Source organism: Cajanus cajan, chromosome 10 (genome assembly GCF_000230855.2).
Source record: "Cajanus cajan strain Asha chromosome 10, NIPB_CcT2T_4, whole genome shotgun sequence".
Lineage (NCBI taxonomy): Eukaryota > Viridiplantae > Streptophyta > Magnoliopsida > Fabales > Fabaceae > Cajanus > Cajanus cajan.
In genome coordinates this window covers 51,141,825-51,166,315 of record NC_138526.1, presented here as the reverse complement: position 1 = coordinate 51,166,315, position 24,491 = coordinate 51,141,825, and the positions used below count along the sequence as shown (strand labels likewise).

At 33.1% G+C, this 24,491-nt stretch overlaps 1 protein-coding gene and 1 pseudogene across 4 annotated transcripts; both read right to left on the bottom strand.

The window, feature by feature from the left end:
* Positions 1-6,195: 6,195 nt before the first annotated feature.
* Positions 6,196-9,169, bottom strand: LOC145952560 (nuclear pore complex protein NUP50A pseudogene; annotated as a pseudogene). The gene is made up of 3 exons (XR_014429988.1): positions 9,045-9,169; positions 8,875-8,939; positions 6,196-7,963 (listed from the first exon to the last, which is right to left on the bottom strand). The product of XR_014429988.1 is annotated as a nuclear pore complex protein NUP50A pseudogene (transcript).
* Positions 9,170-12,370: 3,201 nt separating this feature from the next.
* Positions 12,371-23,354, bottom strand: LOC109815267 (coatomer subunit beta'-2). 3 transcript variants are annotated; one of them, XR_014429946.1, is made up of 26 exons: positions 23,203-23,353; positions 22,916-22,936; positions 22,691-22,752; positions 22,461-22,515; positions 21,458-21,494; positions 20,986-21,311; positions 20,507-20,638; positions 20,258-20,406; positions 19,723-19,791; positions 19,401-19,551; positions 19,233-19,298; positions 18,143-18,331; positions 17,358-17,498; positions 17,197-17,271; positions 16,869-17,045; positions 16,665-16,756; positions 16,461-16,577; positions 15,813-15,927; positions 15,597-15,668; positions 15,018-15,214; positions 14,818-14,911; positions 14,497-14,603; positions 14,229-14,361; positions 13,848-14,065; positions 13,103-13,168; positions 12,371-12,699 (listed from the first exon to the last, which is right to left on the bottom strand). XR_014429946.1 is itself a non-coding variant. In XM_083064567.1 (26 exons), the coding sequence occupies exons 1-25, from the start codon at positions 23,203-23,205 to the stop codon at positions 13,149-13,151; spliced, it is 2,742 nt and encodes a 913-aa protein (XP_082920693.1). In that variant the 5' UTR covers positions 23,206-23,354; the 3' UTR covers positions 12,371-12,699; positions 13,103-13,148. The 3 variants fall into 3 exon arrangements, 2 of the variants coding, with proteins under 2 accessions (XP_082920693.1, XP_082920692.1); XM_083064567.1 differs by having other exon boundaries at positions 13,924-14,065; positions 23,203-23,354; XM_083064566.1 differs by lacking the exons at positions 12,371-12,699; positions 13,103-13,168 and having other exon boundaries at positions 13,585-14,065; positions 23,203-23,354.
* Positions 23,355-24,491: the final 1,137 nt, after the last annotated feature.

Sequence of the window (24,491 nt, the reverse complement as noted above, 5' to 3'; positions counted from 1 at the left end):
TTGAGAGAAATTTTGCCGCCCTTGATTCCCCATATAATTTACTTCTTCACCTTGGGAATTAGATGATCCGGCACAATAACCATTAGGGTGGTCACCTCCACAAAAATCACATGCCATAACTTGTTGCATAGGAGAGGCATTAGCGTGCATAGCTTGAAGTTGTTGAGGAAGCTTGGCCATTTGTTGGTTCAAGGCTTCAATTTGTTGGGAAAGTATCTTGTTTTGAGCTAACACCGCATCTTGGGTACTCAGCTCCAAAACTCCTCTTTTGTGTGAAGAGCTTCTACCATGCTGACTTCTAAAATCAGTGGAAGCCATGGACTCAATGATGGTGATAGCCTCCTCGGCAGTTCGGAACATGACTGACCCTCTAAAAGAAGCATCCAATATCATATTGGTTTGGGGTTGTAGCCCATTACAGAAAGTCTGAACTTGATGTTCCACCTCAAAACCATGATTGGGGCACCTCCTCAATAGTGATTTGTACCTCTCCCAAGCTTCACATAATGGCTCATCCACACCTTGAGCAAAAGTAGCAATAGCAGTTCTGGCTTCAGTGTTCTTGGACGGGGGAAAGAACCTGGCTAAGAATTTAGTCTCCACATCCCTCCAAGTGGTCAGGCTTTGGTTTGGTTGAGAATGAAGCCAAGCCTTAGCCTTCCCATTCAGAGAAAATGGAAACAACCTCATGAATAGCGCCTCTTCATCAGCCCTAGAAACTCCAACTGAACTGCACAACTCATAGAAAGTGTAGAGATGAGTATGTGGGTCTTCATGATCCAGGCCAGAAAATTGATGAGAGCTGATAAGCTGTAAGAGTGCAGGCTTCATTTCTGCTAGTCTGTCATTCATTGTAGGCCTCACAATGCTTGAGAATTCCCTCGGGCTAGTGTAGGTGAAAGCATCATCTATAGTGCGCCTTCGGTTATGATTGTCATTGTGAGCACCACCTTCACCTTCCATAGTGAACTCAGGAATGTCAAAGACAAAAACTTCAGGAATCTGAGTGGTTGGTTGGCCGACTGGATTTGCTCTAGTCCTCCTTCTCCTCCTGTTGCTGTTATTCCTCCTTGTCGTGCGTTCAATCTCAGGATCGTTCAACAATGGCTCAGAAGAAGCAGTACCTCTGGTTCAGATAGTACCTTGCATACAAGAGAAAACAAAAGACTAGAGTGCACAAGTCAGCCCAAAGAATTCATTTGCTAAAATTAAAATTAACAATAAAAGTAAAGGAACAAGTCACAAATAGCTATAAATACTAAATTGCCTTGCTAATCCCCGGCAACGGCGCCAAAAACTTGTTGAGAATTTCGTTAAAACCACTTTTGCTATCACTTTAAATTACTATTGTCTTGTTAACGGTCTCAAACACGACAAGTATATCGGCCGTTCAAGTAGTAAAAATATCGTATCCACAGGGATTAGAAGGTAAAATAAGCATTTATTGACTATTCGTGACTAAAGAATAATTCCAATTTGTAGTTTGTCATGTGAATGTGAATTAAAGATCATTACTGGAATGAAAGCTATAAAAATATTTGTTTGTGAGTGGAAAAGGTTAGAAATGGTATTATGGTAATGTGAGGTTGTGGGGTCAGATTTCGCCTAACGTTAAACTAATGAATCCTTAATCTCTTGTTACATGCATCGCTTAGTCAACCCATAAGTTTACTCAAACCTAATCCCTTAGAGCAAGAGCCTAGGTGCGGATATTGAATATCAATTCCTTGAGTACCCAATATCTACACCTGCATTACGGGCTAAGGTTTAAGACTACTAATGGGCCAAGCTCCATTCCTAGATACATTTTCCACTAGGCATTTGTTTCAGAGCTAGTTTCAAAGATTATTTTCCAATACCCATGGAACCTATATCATGCAAGGAGAATCAATCCAAGGCAAGCATTAAGAATAGCAACAACACAACAATGAATGAACAACATATGTATATCATTGAAAACGTGAGAATTACACTAGAATTCGTTGGTTACATCTAACCCCACAAAAATGGGTAGAACCACTCAACAATGAGGGTAAATACAAAATAGAGATGAAGAGAGAAATGAAGAAACCGAAGGAAAGACCCACACACGAACGGCTCCAAGCTCCGGGAATTCCTTCCACAACTCCTAAAACTCGCCCCTATGTGAATGAGGGAAAAACCCTCGAAAATGACTTCAAATATGAGCTTGGGAAGTCATATTAGGGTTTTGCGCCCGGCGCAGAGCCTTCTAGTGAGGTCAAGTATTCTCTGTCTCAGACCAAGCCTGGCGCAATTCCCTATTACGCCTGGCGCAATACATTCCAGAGAGATTTGAGGTACTCTCTGCCTCGATCACGCCCGGCGAGGGTAGTCTCTCGCCCGGCGCAGGTGTGACTTGCAGAGGTGGGACGCTCTGTTCTTCTCAAGCCATGCGCGGGTCATCTTGCGCCCGACGTATCTAGTCTGCTCTGCTCCTTAGCTCCTTAAGTTTCCAATCTAAAGGATCTTCAATCCTCAAATCTCTAGCTCAATACCTGCATAAAAAATGAGGTGTATTAAGGTATTGTTAGCTAAATATGAGTTAGTTATATCTGCACAAAAGATGAATCAAAAAGGTTATAATTTTCTTGCAATGGTGCAAAGAATGAGTAGAATTGTTCAATAAGTCTCATTCAGAAAGAGGTATAATTGAGACTTAACAGCGACCTACATGAAGAATTATACATGACGCTGCCTCCAGGATACCCCACATCAGAAAAACACCTTGTTTGCAAGTTAAAGAGGTCGTTATACGGTTTAAGGCAAGTAAGCAGACAATGGTTCAACAAGTTTTCCTCCACACTCAAGTGTCTAGGCTTTACACAATCTAGACATGATTACTCATTATTTACTTGTGGTAATGGTCCTAACCTTGTCATTTTAATTGTCTATGTTGATGATATCATCATCGCAGGTCCCAATACTTCAAGGATCCATCAAGTACAGGTTTCTTTACAAAAACATTTCAAGCTAAAAGTGCTTGGGGACCTCAAATACTTCCTAGGTTTGGAGATAGCTAGAAGTATAAAGGGAATCAATCTCTATACATAAGGCTTATCGTAAAACTTTTGTATCTTACCATTTCGCGCCCTGATATAACATACACTGTCCATAAGCTAAGTCAATTCATGCAAAGTCCGAGAAGTCCTCACCTTAAGACAGTTCATCATCTATTGCAGTATCTAAAAGGAACACCTGGACAAGGTATTTTATTCCATTCTGATTCAAATCTTAACTTGACTGTTTACAGCGATGCAGATTGGGCAGGATGCCTCAATACCAGAAGATTGACAACAGGATTTGCCATTTTTCTAGGTGAATCCTTAATTTCTTGGAGGTCCAAAAGACAAAACACAGTGTCAAAATCATCCACTGAGGCTTAATACAAATATATTTCTACTGCATCCAGTGAGCTGATTTGGCTACAAAGACTTCTTACACACTTTGAAGTACATATTTCCTCCGCTATGTTGCTCTGTGATAACAAATTTGCCATTTCTTTGGCAACAAACCCAGGACTACATGAAAGATCCAAACACATTGATATTGATCACCACTATATCAGAGAGCTAGTTGAAGAAGGATGTATCAAATTGATACATGATAAGGCAGAAGACCAAATTGCTGATATGTTTGCAAAAGCGCTCTCACAACCACTCTTCAAAAAATTCAACAGCAAGTTGGCTTCTTTCAATATCTATTTGCCAACTTGAGGGGGTATTGGCTATTTAGCCTACCTGTTATATTGTCCATTATATTGTCTGTTATATTGTCCATATTTTTATTTTTTGTTTTCATCTATATATACAAGTTGTAAAACCATTTTGTAGCTCTCTCTGATTTTTCTATCAATAGAAGAAATACTATTCAATTTATGCGGTCCCATTTCTCAATATGGTATAACTAGAATGCTCTTAAGCACTTTTTTTCTCCTCCCATCTAATTCCCATGATGCCAAACGAGACATAAAAGATGTCTCCATAGATTAAGCAAGAAAGGTATTTTTGAACAATCTTTGACCTTCTTAAACAATATAAAACTTTTTTGTTATAAAAATTAACACTAAAAGAAAACTCTAGCCACTTTTATTTCTTAGTCTCCACATAAGGTTTCTAAAATGTAAATTCTCTCAGTTTGCTTCAAATATAAAATTTCAATTTACTGAAACTGAACCAAATCAACTTATCTAATTAAATAAATATCATTTTATTATTATTATTAGGACAGTGAGATGTGATAATATTTTTATGGTCTAAAATTATTTTCAAGACATTATTTTCATTCTATTATAGATTATAATCTCTAATAAAAAAAGATAACTACATAAATAAAAATCCTTGTCATAATAAAGTCTATTATATATTGATAATAAGTATATAACACAGTTTGAGTAGTAAAATATTATGCTATAAATGCATAAACAAATAAAAAGTACATTTGTTAAACTACTAAATAAGTAATGACTTTTATGGTGTGTTTAGATGAGAAATTTTTCAAATTCAAGGAATTTTAAATTCTTGGTATTTGAGTTACTTTGATTTTAATTTCTATCATTCTTAAAATATTTTGTTTGGATAAGTCAATTCAAATTTCTTAAATTTTAAATTATTAAGTTAGATATAATAATTTGATTTCTACCATGGTAAAATTGATTTTAAAAATATATTTATATGTTAAAATTTTTGAATTAAATTTTATAAAAATAAATATTAACTAATTTTTAAATATTTAATAAATTTAAAATTTAATATTAGATAATATTTAATAATTTTAAAAATATTTTTAAATATTTAATAATTAAAAACATGAAGAGGTAAGAGATAAGATAAAATATATAAGTGAAATAAGAAGAAAAAGATATGAGGAATTTCAAATTCTTACTTTTTTGGAAAATTTCAAATTCTACTATTTCAAGAAATTTTACAAATGCTTGAATTTCAAATTGTTTATAAATTCTCCATCCAAACAAGGTATTTCACCTTAAAGAATTTGAAATTCTTCATATAAATGAATTACTTCATTTAAATTCTTCATCCAAACGCACTATTAATGTTTTGTTTGGGAGAGGAAGAAGAATTGAAAAGAATACGAGAGAATAAATGAAAATTAATTTAATAAAAAATAGAATAAAATTTATAGTTGTTCAATATATTAGAATTAGGTTAAAAAAATGTTAGAGAAAAAATTAATAATTTAAAATTATATTTTTATTATATCCAATCATTATTTAATAAAATAAGAAGAAAAAAAATAACTAATGTATAAACATTTTTTTCTTAAGTTCCTAACAAATCTCCTTTCTTTAGATTTTTTTTTTTCATGGGATCCATCACTATTTACTTCAAATTCTCACAAATCATTCCCCCCAAACAACTTAACTTTTTTCAATTCTCTACAAATCATCCTTCTTCGCTTCTAATTCACTCTAACTCATACCTCCCAAACACACTCTAAAAAGATTAGAACAAAACCTAATTAAAAATAATTTGAATAATTAATCGTGTCCACGTCTCAATCTACCCTCGGAGGAGTACGTGCTTCTAAAAGTGAAGTTTAAGTTTTAATAAAAAAATTCGTTCAGATATTAGAATCTCCTTATTGTGTGTTACTCATCGAAATACAAGTACAAGTATTTTACAAACTATTTAATATAATTTATCATTTTAACTATAAATCCATGGATTTCAATTCAAATCAATCATATAACTTCAGGTTGAAAACTAAAATAAATTAAAGATCTGAAACAATTCGAACTAATTAAAATTAATCAAATCGAAAATCACTACCAAGTACCAACCAAAGAAAAGGACGCTTCAATAGATAAGGGAAAAAAAACATTTATGAACTGTCTGTGACGTCAGTTCCTAAGCAATATGCCACATTTTTGGCGAAAGATTGTCAGTAGTTCCCAGCGATGATTATAGGTATTCCATGCTATTTCCACACCATATGTGCCCTTTCTTCCCCTTTTATTCAATTTCCGCAATACCAAAGAAGACATAGAACGAAAAAAGTATTTATGAACTATCTTCTGGCCTGATTCTTAACCAATATAAAACTTTTTCCTTTAAAAGAATTTAGGTGTAGCCCCTCTTGATAGGAGGCTTCTAACTCAGCCAGCCAACTCAATTCATATTGATATGAATGAAAAACCAACAGAAAAAACGCAAGACATAAAATGAAGCGACTACCATATAAGTGAATAGTGTTGAAAAGTTCACGACTAATATTAAGTGATTTAGTCACGGTAACATCACAACAGCAAAGTTCAATATGTCATTTTGAAATTTGACAAAATTCCAGGATCAAGAAATAACAGCAGCTTTGAACGTTGCAGAGTTCAAGAGCTAAAACTGTGTAGTCTAAATCCAAAATTAAGTTCCGTTATCACTTGGGAGACTTGACTCAAATTCAAGTACACTAATTAAGTATGATAGACTTGCCACACAAGGGCAAACGAACCCGGAATAGTAAATTATCTCTTTGTGAAGGAACATCTCACGATAATTTCTCAATCATCAGAAGCCTTTGGAGAATTTTCAGGGGTCTTGAGAACTGTCGATGTCGATGTCGGTGTCTCGCCCTTATGTGCCATGACAGCGGCTTTAAACTCCTCCACTATGGACCCGTCCTTGAACTTCAAGGCAAATGTAGAAAGACCACCTTTCCCTTCGCTGGCACTGTTGATGCAGGCAAAAGTAACACCCTTCTTGTCCATATTTGTGAGCTTCATATCAGGGTAAAGACGTGCATTCAAAATCAATCTAAAATTTCCCCTGGACCTCATAAGAAGTCTAGCTTTTTCGGTCTCACTCGCAACATTAACCTTCAGTTCTCCCTTTCCTCGTTCCTTCCAACTTCCATCAGCGAACTCAAACAACACTGAATCTGCATTAAAAATCACTTTCTCATTTTCTTCCCCGGTTTCAACTACAACCTCCTGCATTGCTCCAAAACCACTTCCCTCATTCTTAGAAACAGCAGAGGCCCCAGATGCCCCCAAAACAGAACCTCCATTGTTGGATAAACCAAGACCAAAGGGCTTATCATTTTTCAATCCAAAAATTGAACCAGACCCTTCAGTTGAAATGGAACCAAAGGAAAATGAGCAAGTAGAAAATCCAGTTCCAGAAAGACCTGTAAAGGCATTTTGGCTACTTGAGAGCAGTTGAAATGACTTCAAATGGCCACCATCAGCACCTGGCTCCGCACTTTCAGCTTTGCTGTCTTTCTTATCCACATTGTCAGTGTCCTCATTCTTATCATCGTTTTCAGAATCTTTGTCACCCCCAGTTCGTTCTATATCTAACTTGATGGCACTCTCGTGTGTAGCATCGTTCTTATGCTCATTTTCACTTCCATTGACATCTTTACTTTGTTCTTTATCTACCTCAGATTTATCATCAGTACTTTCCTTTTCTTTGGTGTGCTCCTTGTCTGCATTGCTTTCTTCAGCAGCCTCCTTACTTTCAGCAGGTTTATCCTCTGCCTCATCAGTTTTGCTCTCTGAGTGCTTAGTTTCCCCATCTTCAGCTTTCTCAGAATCCTTAGCTACACCGTCACTAGTTTTTGAATCATCTGCAACAGCATTCTCCACAGCTGATTGTACTACACTAGTAGTAGTCTCAGCAGGATTAGCACTGGATTCAGGGGGAGCAACCAAGCGTAGTCCAGCAAAAGGATTTGCAGAAGCAGCAGAATTAGTCGGTTGGCGACGAACTTTGACAATCCTTCTGGTTGCCAGAACCTCTTCGCTGGCTCTCTTGAAAGTGCCAGTCTCAAGCTCCGGGGCATCTTCCTCATCATCAATGGGAGTATCTCGAGTTAGCTCCCTTCCAGCAACCCTTTTCTTCGAAGGTGGAAGGGCCTTCTCAGCATCCTCCATTGTAGAAAGAAAATAACAAATGAACTTCTAGTTTATCAAGTTGGAGCACAAGAGTAGCTGCAATCGCAAAAGCACAATTCTCATTCTTTTCTCATCAAAAGGAGAAAAACTCAAAAGCCGATAAATAACCTATATGACTTTATGTGTATTACAAAGTCACACACAATACAAATTAGAAAGAAAAAAAAGTTAAAACATCCCATGGAGCACAAAACAGCACAAACTACAGGGGGAAAAGAACCAGTGGGTAGTGACAACCAGCCGAAGCAATCACTCTAGCAACAAGATGCAAAATATAAAAGAATTAAAACTATTATTCCAAAGTAGTAATTGCTAATGCATTATTTGGTTTCGTAGGGTTTGTATTCGGTCTGAACATTTTCGGGTTTGGATCTCCTCATGTGTCATTTCTGTCCAGAAAGCTTAACCTTCAAGTAAAATCAAGAGAGAATAATTTTAAATAATAAAAAAGCGAGGACAAGTGGTTTTGATGGTAAGCATTTTCACTTGAGAGAATTCAAGAGAAAATCTCAATGGAGAGAATCCACTCCCGAACATTTTATGTCCTGAGATAAACAACCCATGTATTAACATACATAACCCTAAACAAATTAAAATTAGCAATATTCCAAATATCATATTTTCAAACGCTGCCCATATCTAAATTTTCAAGCTTAAGTATACAGAACCCTAAATAATCTCATTTTAAGTACAAACACACAATAAACAAGCAAACAAACAAAAAAATAAAAGAGACATAATTTTGACAAGGATTAACAAGAGTGTGTATAGGACCTTGTCATTTATAAAAATAAATAAATAACGAAAAAAAAATTGAAATCTCAAAGCCAATCAGAGGGATCTGTGTAGCAAAAGCTAAATGAATCCATACATAAAAAACATTAAGACAATACCCAAAGCCAAAGGCAGAATTGAGAGATTAAAATGAAGGAGTATAGACTTCTTACAGGAAAACAAGGAGCAATATTCCGTACGATTCTGTTGGAATTGGCGAAACGAAAATCGCGATATTCTGTAAGTTGGTTGAGAAAAAAGAAAAGAGTATAGATTAAAAAAGAGAGAGAAGAAAAAGAATTTAAGATGAAGGAATGAAGAGATAAAGGGGAAATGTGCAAACCCTAAAACGATGGAGAGTGGGAGAAGGGGAAGATGATAGCGGCAGCAATATAGTCGCACACTCTCACAGCTGGCAGCAGTATCTCTTAAGGGGGCAAAATAAAAACACACGTGGCCTCTTTCCAACATTAAACCCTCCATTAACTATCTTTCAATCATAATTAATTTATTATTTTCATATTTTTTCTTTAAGAATAAATATTTTTTAAAATATCATTATCTCAAAATATTTAGATTATCATATTAAAGAAGTAATTAATTTTTCAATAACAATAAATTTTGCACTTATATATATATATATGAGGAGGGTTTAAACGATACTGATGTAACTTTTATTAAGGGTTACCGCTCAATAACTTTATATTAAATATGAATTTTGAAAATTCAACCGTTAGATTGAAAGTTCATATCTCTTAGATCATATATGTCAAATTTTGTTAAAATTGAACAACAACTTGAAGGTAATCAAAGTGTTCATATTTTAATATATTTTGAAATGTATATATTACATCAATTTTGTTTTATGAGAATGAAGTATCAAATCATCTTAAATTAATATAAAATTTTATATATATGATCTAAGAGATATGAATTTTTAATCTAACGGTTGGATTTTCAAAATTCACATTAAATATAAAGTCATTGAGCGGTGTAACACTTAATATAAGTTATACCGTTGTCATTTGAACCCTCCTATATATATATATATATATATATATATATATATATATATATATATTTAAAAACTACTCTTGTACAATTTATAGTTATACTCTGACTAACTTTTAATAGTTGCAAAATAAAAAATTGTGTTTTGATTTTAAACATATCCAAAATTTATCTAATTTTACTTTATTAATTAAGTTTACATTTTTAATATTAAGGGCATTTCTAATGGAAACAACTTATTTGAGTTGTTTCATGCATTGAAAAATAGAAAAAGTGGATCCTAGTATGTCATGTCAAGATCAAGCAACTCAAATACAAATTTATTCCAATGGTAAGAAACTTTAAGAAATTTAGCTTTTAGAATTTTTTTCTAATCATTTATAACCAATTTTAAATTTTTATTAAAAAAATAATTGCACTACAATGAGAGAAAATAAATTACGAGAAAAATATACAATAAGTAGATATTAAAAATAAAATAAAGCAATAGTAAATACATAGACATTATACGAAATTAATTATCATCATTATTATTTCCGAAACGTTCCCAAATATGTTTAATAAAATCTGCTTGAAATCTGGTAAGGAATAGTTGCTTGAGAAAGCAACTCTCTCACTTTTTCAAGCAACTCATATTGTCACGTCAGAGTCCTCCAATGACAAGAAACTGGGACTTAAGTTGCTTCATGGGACAAGTAACTCCCATTAGAGTTGCTCTAAGTTTTAAAAGGTAGTTTAAGAAATTAAGTTTTTTTTTTTAAATAAGATTAATGAATTTAAATGATGTTAATTATTTTTTTAATAAGATTAGTTAACTTTCTTGATTAATGTGAATTAATTTTTCTTCAATTTATATTAGAATTAGAGGAAATACTACTTATCTCTCTTGATTAACACTTTTCTCTTTTCTAACATATCAAAGTACATATTATTTGAAGAGTTTATGATTAATGTATTTCACTAAATTTAAAATAATATTTTAATTAAAAACATTTAATTTAAAGATAATTATCCCTTATAGTTATTAATAGAAAGCACAATTTAAAAATAAATGATGATACCTTTTATAAGTATTTTACAATTTTTATAAAGTCGTTAATTTATTTTCATCTTTTGTATTTATTATTGTGAGTATGTGTGATTCTTGTTAAAAGAAATAGAAAAGAATTTGAAAAATAAATATTTTTATTTGATCATTCAAACTTTCTAATTATCATTTATCAATTTTATTGATGTATAAGTTTTAATATAGAATAAATTTTCACATTTTTCATGAAATTTTAGTTATTAGATAGAATGTTTCATTCACTGATTTGAGATCGTGATGAGATTAATATATATATATATATATATATATATATATATATAAGTATATATATATATATATAAGTAAGTAAATTAATCTATGAAATTATTAACCTTTTAGGTTTTAGCGGTATATATATATACTATTAAAAAATTATAACAATACTCTTTAAAGAAAAATCAAATTCTTAACGATTTTTTTAATAAATTTCTACTAGGACTGGTATCTATGGGTAAAATCTGCTATAAATAATAAATGAATGGGCTAATTGGGTACCCGCAAATAATGGGGACAGATAATTTTTTACCCGTTTATAAACAGGACGGAGGCATACGGGTACCTGTTTAATAATATTTCTTAAATATCATAATTATTCTTGTACCATATAACCCTAAAACTACACTCTCTCATTTTATTTTCTTTCCATAGCTGCACAGTCCACGCATTAGTCACCACAATAAGATTTATGTATTTTAAGTTGTTTATTTTCGTTTGGAATTATGAGATTGAATTATTGTAATTTTCTTATATGAGACTTTCACTTGTGAGATTGATGTATTTTAAGTTATTAATTATCTTACATTTTTATTATTATTTCAACAAAATTAACGTTAAATACAAGTTCAAAATTAATATTAAATTTTTATTTTTAATATTTCAATGACATTAAATATAAACTTTAAATTATTTCTAATATAATTTTTTTAATTTCTAAAAAATTTATAAATATCCATGGATATCCACAGGTATTCAAGAAATTCATGGATACCCGCTTAATAAATACCCGTATATGCGATCAATTTTCATCTCGCAAGATGAAGACAAATTTACTATTACCCGCGCTCATAAAACTCCATTGTCATCCTAGTTTCTCCCGCCATTACGCAATATAAAAGTTTTTGCATAGTTAATCGGCAAGAATTTATTTTTGGTATAACTTTAATACTTGTGACTGTAGCATAATATAATGCATCAATGTTAAAAAATTATAATATCAAAATATAAGACTAAATGATAGTTAAAAAGTATTACGGTATAGTGTATATAGTTTAAGCTTAAGTTTATGCTTAATTAATCCTTTTTAATAGCCGTCTCAATGGTCAAACCATCCAAACCTTGTCTCCAAGACACCAACCCTATTTTATTTCATCAGAGGAATAATAAACTATCTATCACGACCCTTTACAACAAACCAAGCTTTATCCCACTTTGTTCTGCGTCAATATTTCCCAATCCACGCAAAACATAGCACATTTAAGAAGGAAAAATGCAAAGACTTCACGTAAATACCGGTTGCAAACAGCAAGTTGAAGTTTGGGAGATCATCTTATCAACGATCGATCGAAGCAACCTTGGGAAGAATCATTATTTTCTCTATTAACCATCCATGTTTACAATCCAGGAAAATACAATTTAAAAAAAAATGGTCAACAAAAGAAAACTATCTAAAATTTAAACAGACACCCATCTCTAGTTCCGCTTTTCTACATTCACAATGGCACGAGTATATTGAGGTAAAGCCTCAAAAGAATGTGCTAGAAATTCTAGTAAATTGTAACTGACCCTAAAGAATATTGTTTATACCACGTGCAAAATGACAAAATTCAGGGCACTAAAAAACCACAACATCAGGAAAAAGACAACCAGTCCACAGAATCTCTTCATGGCTCCTTGAGAAGACCTGCATTTTAAATTACAGAACATGAAACCGACAATAATAAAGTAGAAAACAATTCTTCAATGTTATGCATAATCATCCAAAAAAACATGCAATGCGGATATCTGAAGATGCACACAAGCGCGAGCAGGTTTTCCTTTAACCTTTTGCAACAGAACTCATCTATGCAAACATCCAAATTGAATAAAGAAAGGAATGGTTTATCAAATGAAAAATAGTCTATCCGCGGGTGGTAATAAGATCATGATAATAACCAAAACCTGTCATTCGATTACATACTGATGAAACTTCTAGAGCAAATACTTTTATTAGTAAATTGACCAAACGGCCTGACTACTATTTCCATATTTTTGCAAATGCAAGGCTAGATGTCATAGCCAATGCACTACGGAAGTTTAATCCTAACCTCAAATAAATATCCCAGAAGCTGGAACCGACTGTCTTGATGGGACCTAGTGATGTGGAGCAAGCACTGCCAACAAAGATGAGTATTTAGGTGAGAACTAAGAAGCAATCAAAAAATCTAAAAAGGAAACAACTTTATTGAGGTGACTTTCACAATTGAATTCAGTAATATCGTAAGAGTACACAATTTGGTAATAAAGTTTTGCAAAGTAAATAGACGAAGCAAGCAAATATATATAAAAAAAAAATAATACGTTGGTCAAGGATGAATTCAGAAAGCCAGGTAACTTATAGGGCATTTATTAATAGTAAGAAATAAAAACAAGATCAATAGCCACTCTTATAACTTATCCAGAATTTATTGGTGATATTAACCTCATAATCGTATTATAGGAAGCTTGCATTAATCACATCCAGAAGATTTCCAACAAGAAGTTAACAAACAAGGGACGAGTGTGCAATGAATAATAAAATTATAAAACATTTCAAACTCCCAAAGTCGATAGTTGTATATAATCACGGGAAAATAGTTATAATATTTAGTCAACGTTTCACTATTGACAATGGACGTTATTTTAGTATTTCCTCCCTGATTCCCAACTATACAACCAATTGCAGTGTAGTATCCTATACACTAAAAATTGAGAGCAATTAGAATTGTTAGGATTCAGGTGGTAGTAGTTAAAGTAAAAACAGCTAGTTGTCAAACGGTAGTTAGAAATGGCACTTCAGAATCAATTAATCACCAGAGACAAAATTTCGATTTTCACACCACCCCAACCAATTGCTTTTAGGCTGACGGGGCTCCTTCATTATTCGTACCCCACTCTTCGTCAGCCTCGTTACCATTAACGAGTACTGCACCATCTGTAGAATCTGCATCCACTACAACTGCCTCCTCTTGGCTTCCTTCCTCTCCGTTCTGTTCCTCTGTGTAGTGCTCTTCTCCATTTTGTTCAGTCAACTACAACAAAAGGACAACAAAATAAATCAACAGTCTAACACCACAACTAACAATGCAATGAGGTTATTCTTTATGTAGCATAAAACAAAATACAATATGTAGTTTATCAGCATTTCTTGCAACCTTTTGTGGTGTAATCATGTTAGCTTTAAATTTAGAATACCTCCTGAGTAGAGTCCCCATTCTCCAGACGCTCTTCTACTTCCTCAATCTGCATGTTTCTAAAAGCTTCAACAAGGGTAATGTGTGATTTGTCAGCATGGTTGACGTACTGGTCTGCAGGGGGGTACACATTCCTATAAAAAAAATATCAAAGTTAAAGGGTAAGTAAACATTTCTTGGAGTTGGAGATATTTTTGCACACAACACTAATCTACTAATCATCTTCCTTTCAAGATACATGCAAGAAAATATTCGTTCTCTGTACTGACCTTGTTTCTGCAGCTTTAGATTCGACAGCAAGTGCAACTTGCCAGTCTTCAAACAAATTTGGATATTCTTCAGGATCAGCCAATGATTCAGCAGCTTTTGAATTAACCTGTGATAAAACACATATACTATCTTTAATCCACAAGCCACTTATCAACATGTTAAGACTACCCAAACAAGGCAATTGAATGAGAATGGACAATCCCACCCACAATACTGGATTAGGATTATAAGATCTTAGCTCTTGAAAATAATTTATTTTACGAAAAATATCGAAATCCAAATATAATTGAATGGGTGTCGATTTGTGAATCTGAAATTACCTTATTGAGATCTTTTCTCCAAATTGCCACTATTTCTGAGACCTTACCTGGGAGATAAGATCGAGCCATTAAAGCTGCCTCTGGAATTCGATTGCTGCAAAAGGCATACCTCAGTAGTCAGCTATATATGTAACTGCAGTCTAATCAACCATCCTGCTAGTAATGTCAGAAAGGAAAAGAGCACAACTTAAGAAGATTACCTTTCTACCAACAGTTGAAGGCAGTCTTCTAATTTACCCAACGTAAATAAGCAAAGAAATGCTACATTGTTCTTCCCTTGTTCCTTAGCAAGGATCGCTAATTTTGATATTCCTTCAGCATCTCCAAAAGAAGAATATAGCAGTAACAACCCACTCAAATCCATTGCATGCTTTAAACATTCTTCAGCCATTTCCAACTGCAAGAATGGAAAATGCGATGAGCTACAATGGATCAAGAGAAATTTCCCCCAGTTTCTAGAATTAGTACTTATTTCAACAAGGAACAATAAACATTTAAAATCCTAATTATACACAAGAATTAGCATCTACAACTCAAAGCATCTGACCATAACTTCTAACATGCAACGCAAGTCTTAATTTGGCCATAACAAAAACCTCTAGTCTCTTGCATCTCAAAAGCTTCAATAAGATCTATATACATCATGTGCACATGGTCAAATTCAGCATTACATCGTGAAAATCTTAAAAATATTTGGCTATGGATAATTAGGAGTGCAATCAAGCTTTAAGTATCAGATAAATCAATACAGTTGAATATTCAAATCACATAGAAAACACCTTTCCAGTAGACATAGCTAATTCTCCCAACTGCTTCCATTTAGGCTCACTCTGCAATTCTATTGCAATACTCTGCAATGAAAGAGGATGAATATTATTCATGATAGAAAATGCCAAATCAAACTCATAAAGAGAAATGAAAAAAATTAGATACTGAAGTAAACAACTTTCACAATTTAAGCAATATCTCCTTGCAGACATATTACGTGGACATACCTTAGCAACATCTAGTTTTCCAAGCTGTATTGCTAGATCAAATCTGTAGTCAGGGTCAGTAGCTACTTCAAGAGCATCTTCTATCATCCCTCGTGATTCCAGGAAATGAGCCACACTACCATAAAATCAAGTATTTCAATTAGGATGTAGGTAATATATTAACACTAATTACCAAAATTTGCATCTGAAGACTGAACTCCGAAGTTTGAATAATATGGCCAATATAAGAAAATTCTGAGTCAAAGTAACAGGTAAATGAACATGTGTAATACTTATTTTTACAATATTAAGCATTCATGGTTTAATACCATAAAAGCAAGACAAGCACAAAGTAAGAAGATTGTATGAAGTCCCAATTAAATGTAATAATTATTCATACAAAATTATGAGTGTCAAAAGATTTTCTGGTCAGATGTGAAAGATGCACTCCCATTTTCCAGCAGGTTGAAAATCTATGGGATATACCACATTTTTGATACTTACAAAGTAGAGAGGGAATGTAATATGAAAATACATGATATTCATAATTTTATAAAGTATAATTCAGTAACCAAAAGCACTTTTAATTTCTACACATATCAAGCATATTTCTACATATTGAAAGGAAACTAATCATTCACTTGCAATGTAATACAAGGTAACTGCTACCTGTTATGATGCTCTTTAGGGATTGATGGTAGAATTTCATTGGCCCTATCCAAATCCCCACGCATCACAAGTGTCTTGTATTCGATCAAGCTTAAAAGCAGTGTGTATCCCATAACACTGAGAAAAACAATTGACAAACAGAAAAAATAGTCAAGATTACTACAATTTAAAACTTTGAATAATTGAAACAGAAGTTTCACTTACTTGAACTCTTTGTCAATCAAATAAACACGGCTTTGGTTTGCAAGATAACCCAACAAGTACATAGGACGGTCCAAATGAAACATTGTAGTTACCTAAATTCATAATGTTATGCATCAAGAGGTCTCATATGATCCTTTTAGTTAAATAAAAATATAAAAATTATTATTTCTAAAATAGAACTCTAGAAGGGAAGAGAGTTAATACCTCACCACCAACACAGTAATTAAGTCTCCAAGAGGAATTGTTGTAGATAAAGCAATCCCCAACCCAGATACCTGTCCTGACACGTTCATTCATTTCATGCAAGAGCTCAAAAGCATCTTCAACTCCTTCCTCATCTACAGGTCTTCCACTATCTAAATGTGCTACAACAACATCACGCTGCAATAATGGAAGTCAAAATGTTTAAAGGGCACAACCAGTAAAGATCTGCCAAATATACATAGGGAGGCAAAATATTCTTCATAGCAAGCCAACAACCATATATATATATATATATATATATAAAGATGAAGTTCATGAGAATCCTCACATTGTACTTCAGAATGTAGAATGATGTGTCACTGGCAATTGTTACTAGATCACCACTGTCAGCCCAGTAGAGGTTCTAACACAAGAAAATTAACAAAATTAAATTAAACAATAAGAAGGGAAAGAGCAGATAAATACATGTCACCTAATCAAAGTACTTACTTTCACATTGACATCAATGCGATAGATCAACCTGCATTCAGCCCAATCATAAAAGCAGATGAAATCGTTGGAGCACATTGCCAGTAAAGTACCACCAAATATTCTTTCAGCTGAAAATGTTGGTCGGACACTCCTTTTTTCCTGAAATACCCATAGTTTAAATTCCAATTAAATCTCCTTATAGTGATTTTAATTCATTTTCATCCAGAGCGATAACCAAGGCAGTCAAGAAATTAAAATGAACAGTCTAGGTATTGGCTTTGAAGCAGTCTGTAAGAACCCAAAAGTATAACTAATTTTATTGAATAACCTGGAACATGATCACTATTACTAATATCAGTCCAGGAACAAATCCGTACAACTCTGGTAAACAGAAAAGATAGAGATACTGCAATACTTAAGGGACGGCTTCCTCCCTGCTCAAAGACCACAATTTTCTTACTCGATGACTGAATTTCTCCAATAGGATCTTCTAACTTTTATACTTGCTCCCCACATTTCCCATTCCTTCTCATACCCCTCGCTACTTAAGCAAGGTCATTACATCCTAATTCCTCTTTCTGAACCTTGTCTCTCATTCCCCATTATCCTTTTTCACCCTCTCATAACTTGTGTAATTGTGAGGTGCCTAACAGTCTAACACTGTACAAGAATGATAGCATCTTGTTATACTTTTCCTTTTAAGAAATGCAATAACTTGTTGGATCTCATCAACACTTTCATTACACAAAACACAAGATTACACAAGACTAGAGAGGAAATGAAGATTTTTAAAAAGTACAAACCTGGAAATTTTTGCTGAAAATTTTAATCTTTGATGTACTTTCCCTAACACCATATTCTCCCTCAGAAGACCAAACAAATTCCAGAGCTGAACCGAATGACCTATTTCTCCATGCCAATGCAGTGTAAATAATATACTCACCATCTCCACATACAACAACAAACCTCCCATTTGGATTGTGCTTTAAATTCTGCACACAATAATTTAAATCAACAATCAGCCTTCACCCATAAAACAAATATTGCTGATAATTGAACAAACAATAAGGCCTATTATTTTATAACTCACTTCTCTTAATATAGATTAGAAACTAAAAAAAAAATTTCCAAACTACCAATTGATTTGCCATATTACATAGTTATGTTATATGGTTATCTAAGTACAACAGAACAAGATCCCTGCAGTTACAGCCTGTTTGGATTATGTTATAGGTATGCATTGGGAACTTTTACCTCCTACTTGTGCCTCCCAGACATGATTTTCACTAAAAATGACATGTTTGTTTTATTTTTTTATCAACTGTGATTTGTTTCTAAAAGCATATTTAACTAAAAGTGAAAAAATGTAGCTTTAGCATTGAGTTGAGAAATATAAATTCCATATTATCTCAAAGTTACTTTTAAAATAAACTTTCTAAACATAAATTACTTCACTTCAAACTCACACTTTTAACTAGGTCAATTTTATAAAATTAATTACGTGTGTGCTCAACCAAACACTTAAATTTTGCATTTCAGTGTCTAGCATTACACAATATGATATCCATTTAAGCATACATAAATTCATATCCAGGTTACAAAAACAAGATCTAGACAAGAATGGCTAGATGACCAATTTAATCTTGTATGAAATCACAAGCTTTTTGAATACAAAAAAATAAACTAAAAAGCTTGAGCATGGTTCAAGAAAAATGAGAAAAATGCTGCAAAACGAAGTCAATATGAATGTACCAAAATGTCTGATTAGCTAAATAATGTACTTTTGCCACTTTCTAAATTTGTCAAGTGTTGCATAATGAGAACAAAAATAATTAGAAATAGAAAAGCTAGGCAAAAGAATGCAACACAATATTAAGTATATTATTAACTCACTTGGGGGTAGAGATCACAATTGCCCAATTCCTTAACAGCTAAAGGTAACCTTTCTCCGTCAGCAACCTATGAAGCATAGTACTTGCACATGTCACTAAAAATAAAAAGAACTCAACACTTCTTGCTCACAAAATATACATCCAAAAAAGGGTATAATAGAGCCCAGACCTCTACATCTGCTCCTACACTTTTTATATTGACAGTCTGAATTTCATTATGCTTAGCCCAAATAATTTTCCCACTGTTGTCCATGCTAGCCACAGGTACTTCTCGACCAAGTTTGACCATAATTGTTCCTTCATCATAACCAATCACAACCCTGTTTGAATGCACCCAATAATTTTGGTTATGACTCATGAGAAAATAGTAAGGATGAAAACTTCTTAATTCAGGCACAATTTGACACAGTTTCCCACTCAAAATTAATCATGGGCTTAAAAAATTATATTAAGAAATTACTTGAAAAAAAAAATTTCCACAAAAAACTCACCGACGTGAAGCTTTCAAGTATCCAATAGCCCAGACTCTTTCAAGACCATAATTTAATGTGTTCTCAAGCCTGCAAGCACAATGAACCATCAAAAACATTGAAATTGTAAATTAGTATATGTCTTCCAAAATATGTTTCCAACTAAATATAGCAACAGCTTAAAAGCTGTAACATGAAATAAAATAGAAAAAGAAGAAATAAATACAGATTGGCAATATAAATATTATTGCCATATTGATTTTAAATCAAATCTAGACATTACAGTCACCAAAATAAATCTTTCCAATCTTTCATGTACCAATGCAAAAAGCAAAATGTTAAAAAAAAAAAAAAAAAAAAAAAAAAAAGAAAGAAAGGCAGACCCTTATAAGCCTGACTCTCTAAGGTCAAAAGTAAACCACAAGCAAATAATTCAAGTTTCAATAAAAGTGATGTTGATGACGATGGGAGAAAAAGAAAAGGTAGAGGAACATGCCAAATGGAATAAGCATGAAGTTAAACCTCATAACTCTGTAATCTGCACATTTCACATTACCTATAAGTTGTTGAGTGCCATATGCGTACTGTGCCATCCTCAGAACCAGTAATGATTATAGGAAGTTCAGGATGAAAGCATACAGCAGATACATTGTGTGTGTGACCTTCTAGGGTCTGGACACAACTTTTGGTCTGATAATCCCATACCTGTTTCATAGGTTTCATCCATGTTATTCCTCTCCTTGTGTGTGTGTGCATACAAGCAGATAAATCAAGCAAACAAATGAAACAAAAGTTGAAATAAAACCTTGGCAGTGTGATCATCAGAGCCAGTGATTAGATACGGTTTGTCACCACCTGTAAAATAATCAACACAATTCACTCCTTTCTGATGAGCATCCAATGTAAAATTAGGGTCAGGAGAGCCAAGATTCCAAATCTGAAAAGAGAAGATAACAGGTGCATCAATGCATTATATCAAAGGATCATAGATTTTGGTTTTTGAATAAAAGGAAACAACCAGGAACAATAACATAAGGATTAAATGTTTTTAGTCTCTGAATTTTTGTTTTTAGTCCTTGAACAAATTTTATTTTGATTTTAATCCCTGAAAATTTTCTTTATGAGGAAAAATTTTGACAAAAGGTACCAAAATGTTATCAAGAGAAAAAGGTTTAAGGATTAAAAGTGAAAATTGGCAAAAGTTGAGGGACTAAAATTAATACCAAAGAATTGACAAAAAGTTCATAAACTAAAAACGTATTTAATCTCATAACATAATTATACCTTTATTGTTCGATCAAGAGATGCACTAGCAAAGGTGTTTGTGTCTTTGGGATTAAATGTTACTTGCATGACATAATGAGAATGGCCTTCAAATATCTGGGTACAGACCCAGCCTTTTTCCCAATCCCAAAGCTTTATGAGCATATCATCAGATGATGAAAGCACATAAGGAAGGGTAGGATGAACGGCCACACACCTAATGTAATCAGTATGTGCTTCGAAAACTTTGACTTTATCCATTGTGTTGTAATTATATACACGAATAAACATATCATCTGCTCCAGCAACAACCCACTGTCTGCGTGCAATAAACTTGGCTGATCTAACTGCAAAATCATGTTGTATAAGAGCCCTAGTGATATTCTAAGTAAGAAATGATGAAATATACATGGCAAAGTGTGCCTTCAAGCAAATGCGTCAAGAGGTAGATATACAAACAAATGGACCATAAAAGGTTTATAACTTAATGCACCTGGTAACTCAGTAACCTCAAAGGACTTGGCCATGGTCTGAAATGGAATAAACAAAACTAGTGTTAATTGCACATGCAAATTTTCTTTGAAATTAACAATGACCCATTTAAAGTAGAAGTTTTTTGAAGAATTTTGATATAGAAACAGGAAAGTTGGAAGTTATCATCCCTTAATAACAATCTATGAAGATTAAATCGAATGTGTCACATTTTGAGACCATGATGCCATGATAGAAAAAACAAATACTATATCCTATCCCGATACACTAGAAACTGCAAAATCCAGCTTGTATAAAGTAAAGTATTAAAAAAAAGCCAAATGGCGATCATAATATCTACAATTATTCAAATTTTATCAAACTAAGGAAATGTGCCAAAGTCTCACAGCTCAACTGAAAAAAGATTAAAGACATCCAAAATATTCACAAGCACAGAATTTAGTCTAAAAACTCTCCCAACACAGTCTCCGAGATCTGTTAAATAAGACTACTTCCTAGTCTTACTTTGGGAATTTTGAAAGGGCATGATTTGGATTAATGAAACACACAGTTTACTCGTCAAATTACTTAGCAGAATGTAAATCTCACACAACTGACAACTCCCAGTTCCTATCGACTTTGAAATAGAAAATAATATAATATTTTCCAGCCATGCTTCGACATTAATATTACCAAAAAAAACTTTGTTAATACCGTTCAACATTTTCTCCAAGTAATAAATCATTACACCATACAGTATGTTCAATCAATCATATAATATAGGTGCTTAAAATTTGAAGAAAACTATGGATAAAATAGGTCCCTCTATTTGTGAATCAGTAGCTCATTATATATAGGAACCATGCAAAAGGTGGTTTTTAGAGATCAATCAACAAACACCCGTGTCTGACTTATGTACCAATATATACGCATCCACCTCCACCATTACATTTCTCAATTAGAAATACGAAAAAATATTATTACAATTACAATATACAGCATCTAAGTAATAAAGAACTGCAAACCTGAGATTGATAGTTCCAGATACAGACAGTTCCAGAGTATAAACTCGCCAGAATCCTGCATTAACAAGGTGGCATCAAGTAATTAAATGATTCCAATAGTAACCTTGCATAACAAATATCACTATTAGCAACCAACTCCCCACAAACTACAGATATTCCCAATTATAAAGTTAGCTTCACATAAATTAAATTGAGAAACAAAATAACAGCAAAAGAGAAGGAGACATTACCATGGCTCTGTCGGATGCAGATCCACGCATTTTACTCTCTCTGATCTTTGCGCAAGCTTTCGCTGATCAAAGATTAGAATATCACGTTAGATTAAGTAGCCAGAAAGCTAAACATTCACACTAAGCTTAGTTTCCGATAAATCTAATCTCGCAGGCAAGGAAATGAAAAAATTAACGGCAACCAAAAGCAAATAAACATTGGATCAGAACACAAGGCAACAGTACCTTGATTTCGAGTCTGAGAGGCTGCAAATGGAAGTAGCAGGAAACAAACAAACAAAACACGAGTCAGTGCGCGGTTCAACAGTAGATCACATTGAAATTGAAATAGCAAGAGGTAGATAAGCAAATTGCGAGGCGCGCATTTCAAGTAACAGGCAGGGAAGCGTTGGAAATTGAAAGAGCGAAAGGTGGAAAGGAAAAGCATGAAATCGAAGCGAATTCGGTTCAGATCTAAGGTTGTTAGGAATGCAGAAGCATTTGCGAAAGAGCGGATCAGAGAGGAAGCTCACCATTGCTGCAGATTGGGGAGTGAACTAGCCTCTGCCGAGATCAATCGTCGGAGATCAGATGCCGAATTCGACGAGCTCAGTGAGAGAGAGAGAGAGAGAGAGAGAGAGAGAGAAAGAGGCCAATGTTTTAATTTGTTTTGTAGGAGAGCACGATGTAAATACCATGAGGATGGACCAAGGAGAACGGTGCTTGCTTTGCATTACGACAGATTACGAAAATGCCACTCGATCGGATACTACCCTGTGCGTAGTCGCACCGTATGCTCCATGGTGGCGAGGCAATGAACGGAAGAGATCCATTCGGAAATTATCTAACGTTTATTACAAGGGTAACAAATCCAGTAACCAACAACGTCATATATTGAGAACAAATCGTAACATGCTCAATGGAGCCATGGTTGCATGGCACCGTGGCAATGACAAGCTTAACACGCGGCTATTTGGATCCATGTTATGGTTTTGCAAATGATTAATCTTGTTGGGTAAAACAATTATTATGAATTTATTTTTAAAATTAATTTGAAAGAGTAGTTGTTATTTATCATTTCTATTTGTTTAGTTTTATCGTCAACTTTTTTGTATTTTTAAAAAATACTTTCATATAATAGGATTTTATGAGTTTTCACAAGATAGTTTTATTATATTTTTTATAAATAACACAAAATCTTTATAGGATGAAAATTTCGTATAAATCCTAAAAAAATGTTACTTATGTAAAAATATTAGAGATATAAATTAATGAAATTAAATTTTAGAAGAAAGAAATTCAAGGAGAAAAATCTTATCAGATCAAAATTAAAGCTTATTGATTTTATATGGATAAAAACAATGATTCTAAATATATTTTTTACATAGGCTAAAACAAAAAAATATATATTTATTTTGCACATATTAAAAATATATTTAAACCCGAAAAATTATACACGTAGATAACAATAAGAAAAAAAAAATGGACACCAAATTCACAAATAAATCTTTACACAACTCATACGTATTAAATGGAAAAAGGGCTTGTCTTGTATCATTGTCCTTCACCGACAATATTTTTTTATAAAAAAAAAAATCCTCGGTGAAAAAATTGAATTAAAAATAATCAACAAATTTAAGCTTTATTATTTGTAAATATATTAAATTACTTTTAACTTATTTCAATAAATTATTCAAAATAACTTATCAAAACAACTTTTAATCTGTATAAAATTCATTTATCTTTATTTCCTCTTTGATTATACAAACAATTTATATAATAAATACTTATTGCTTATTTAAGTTAATTATCCAAACACACC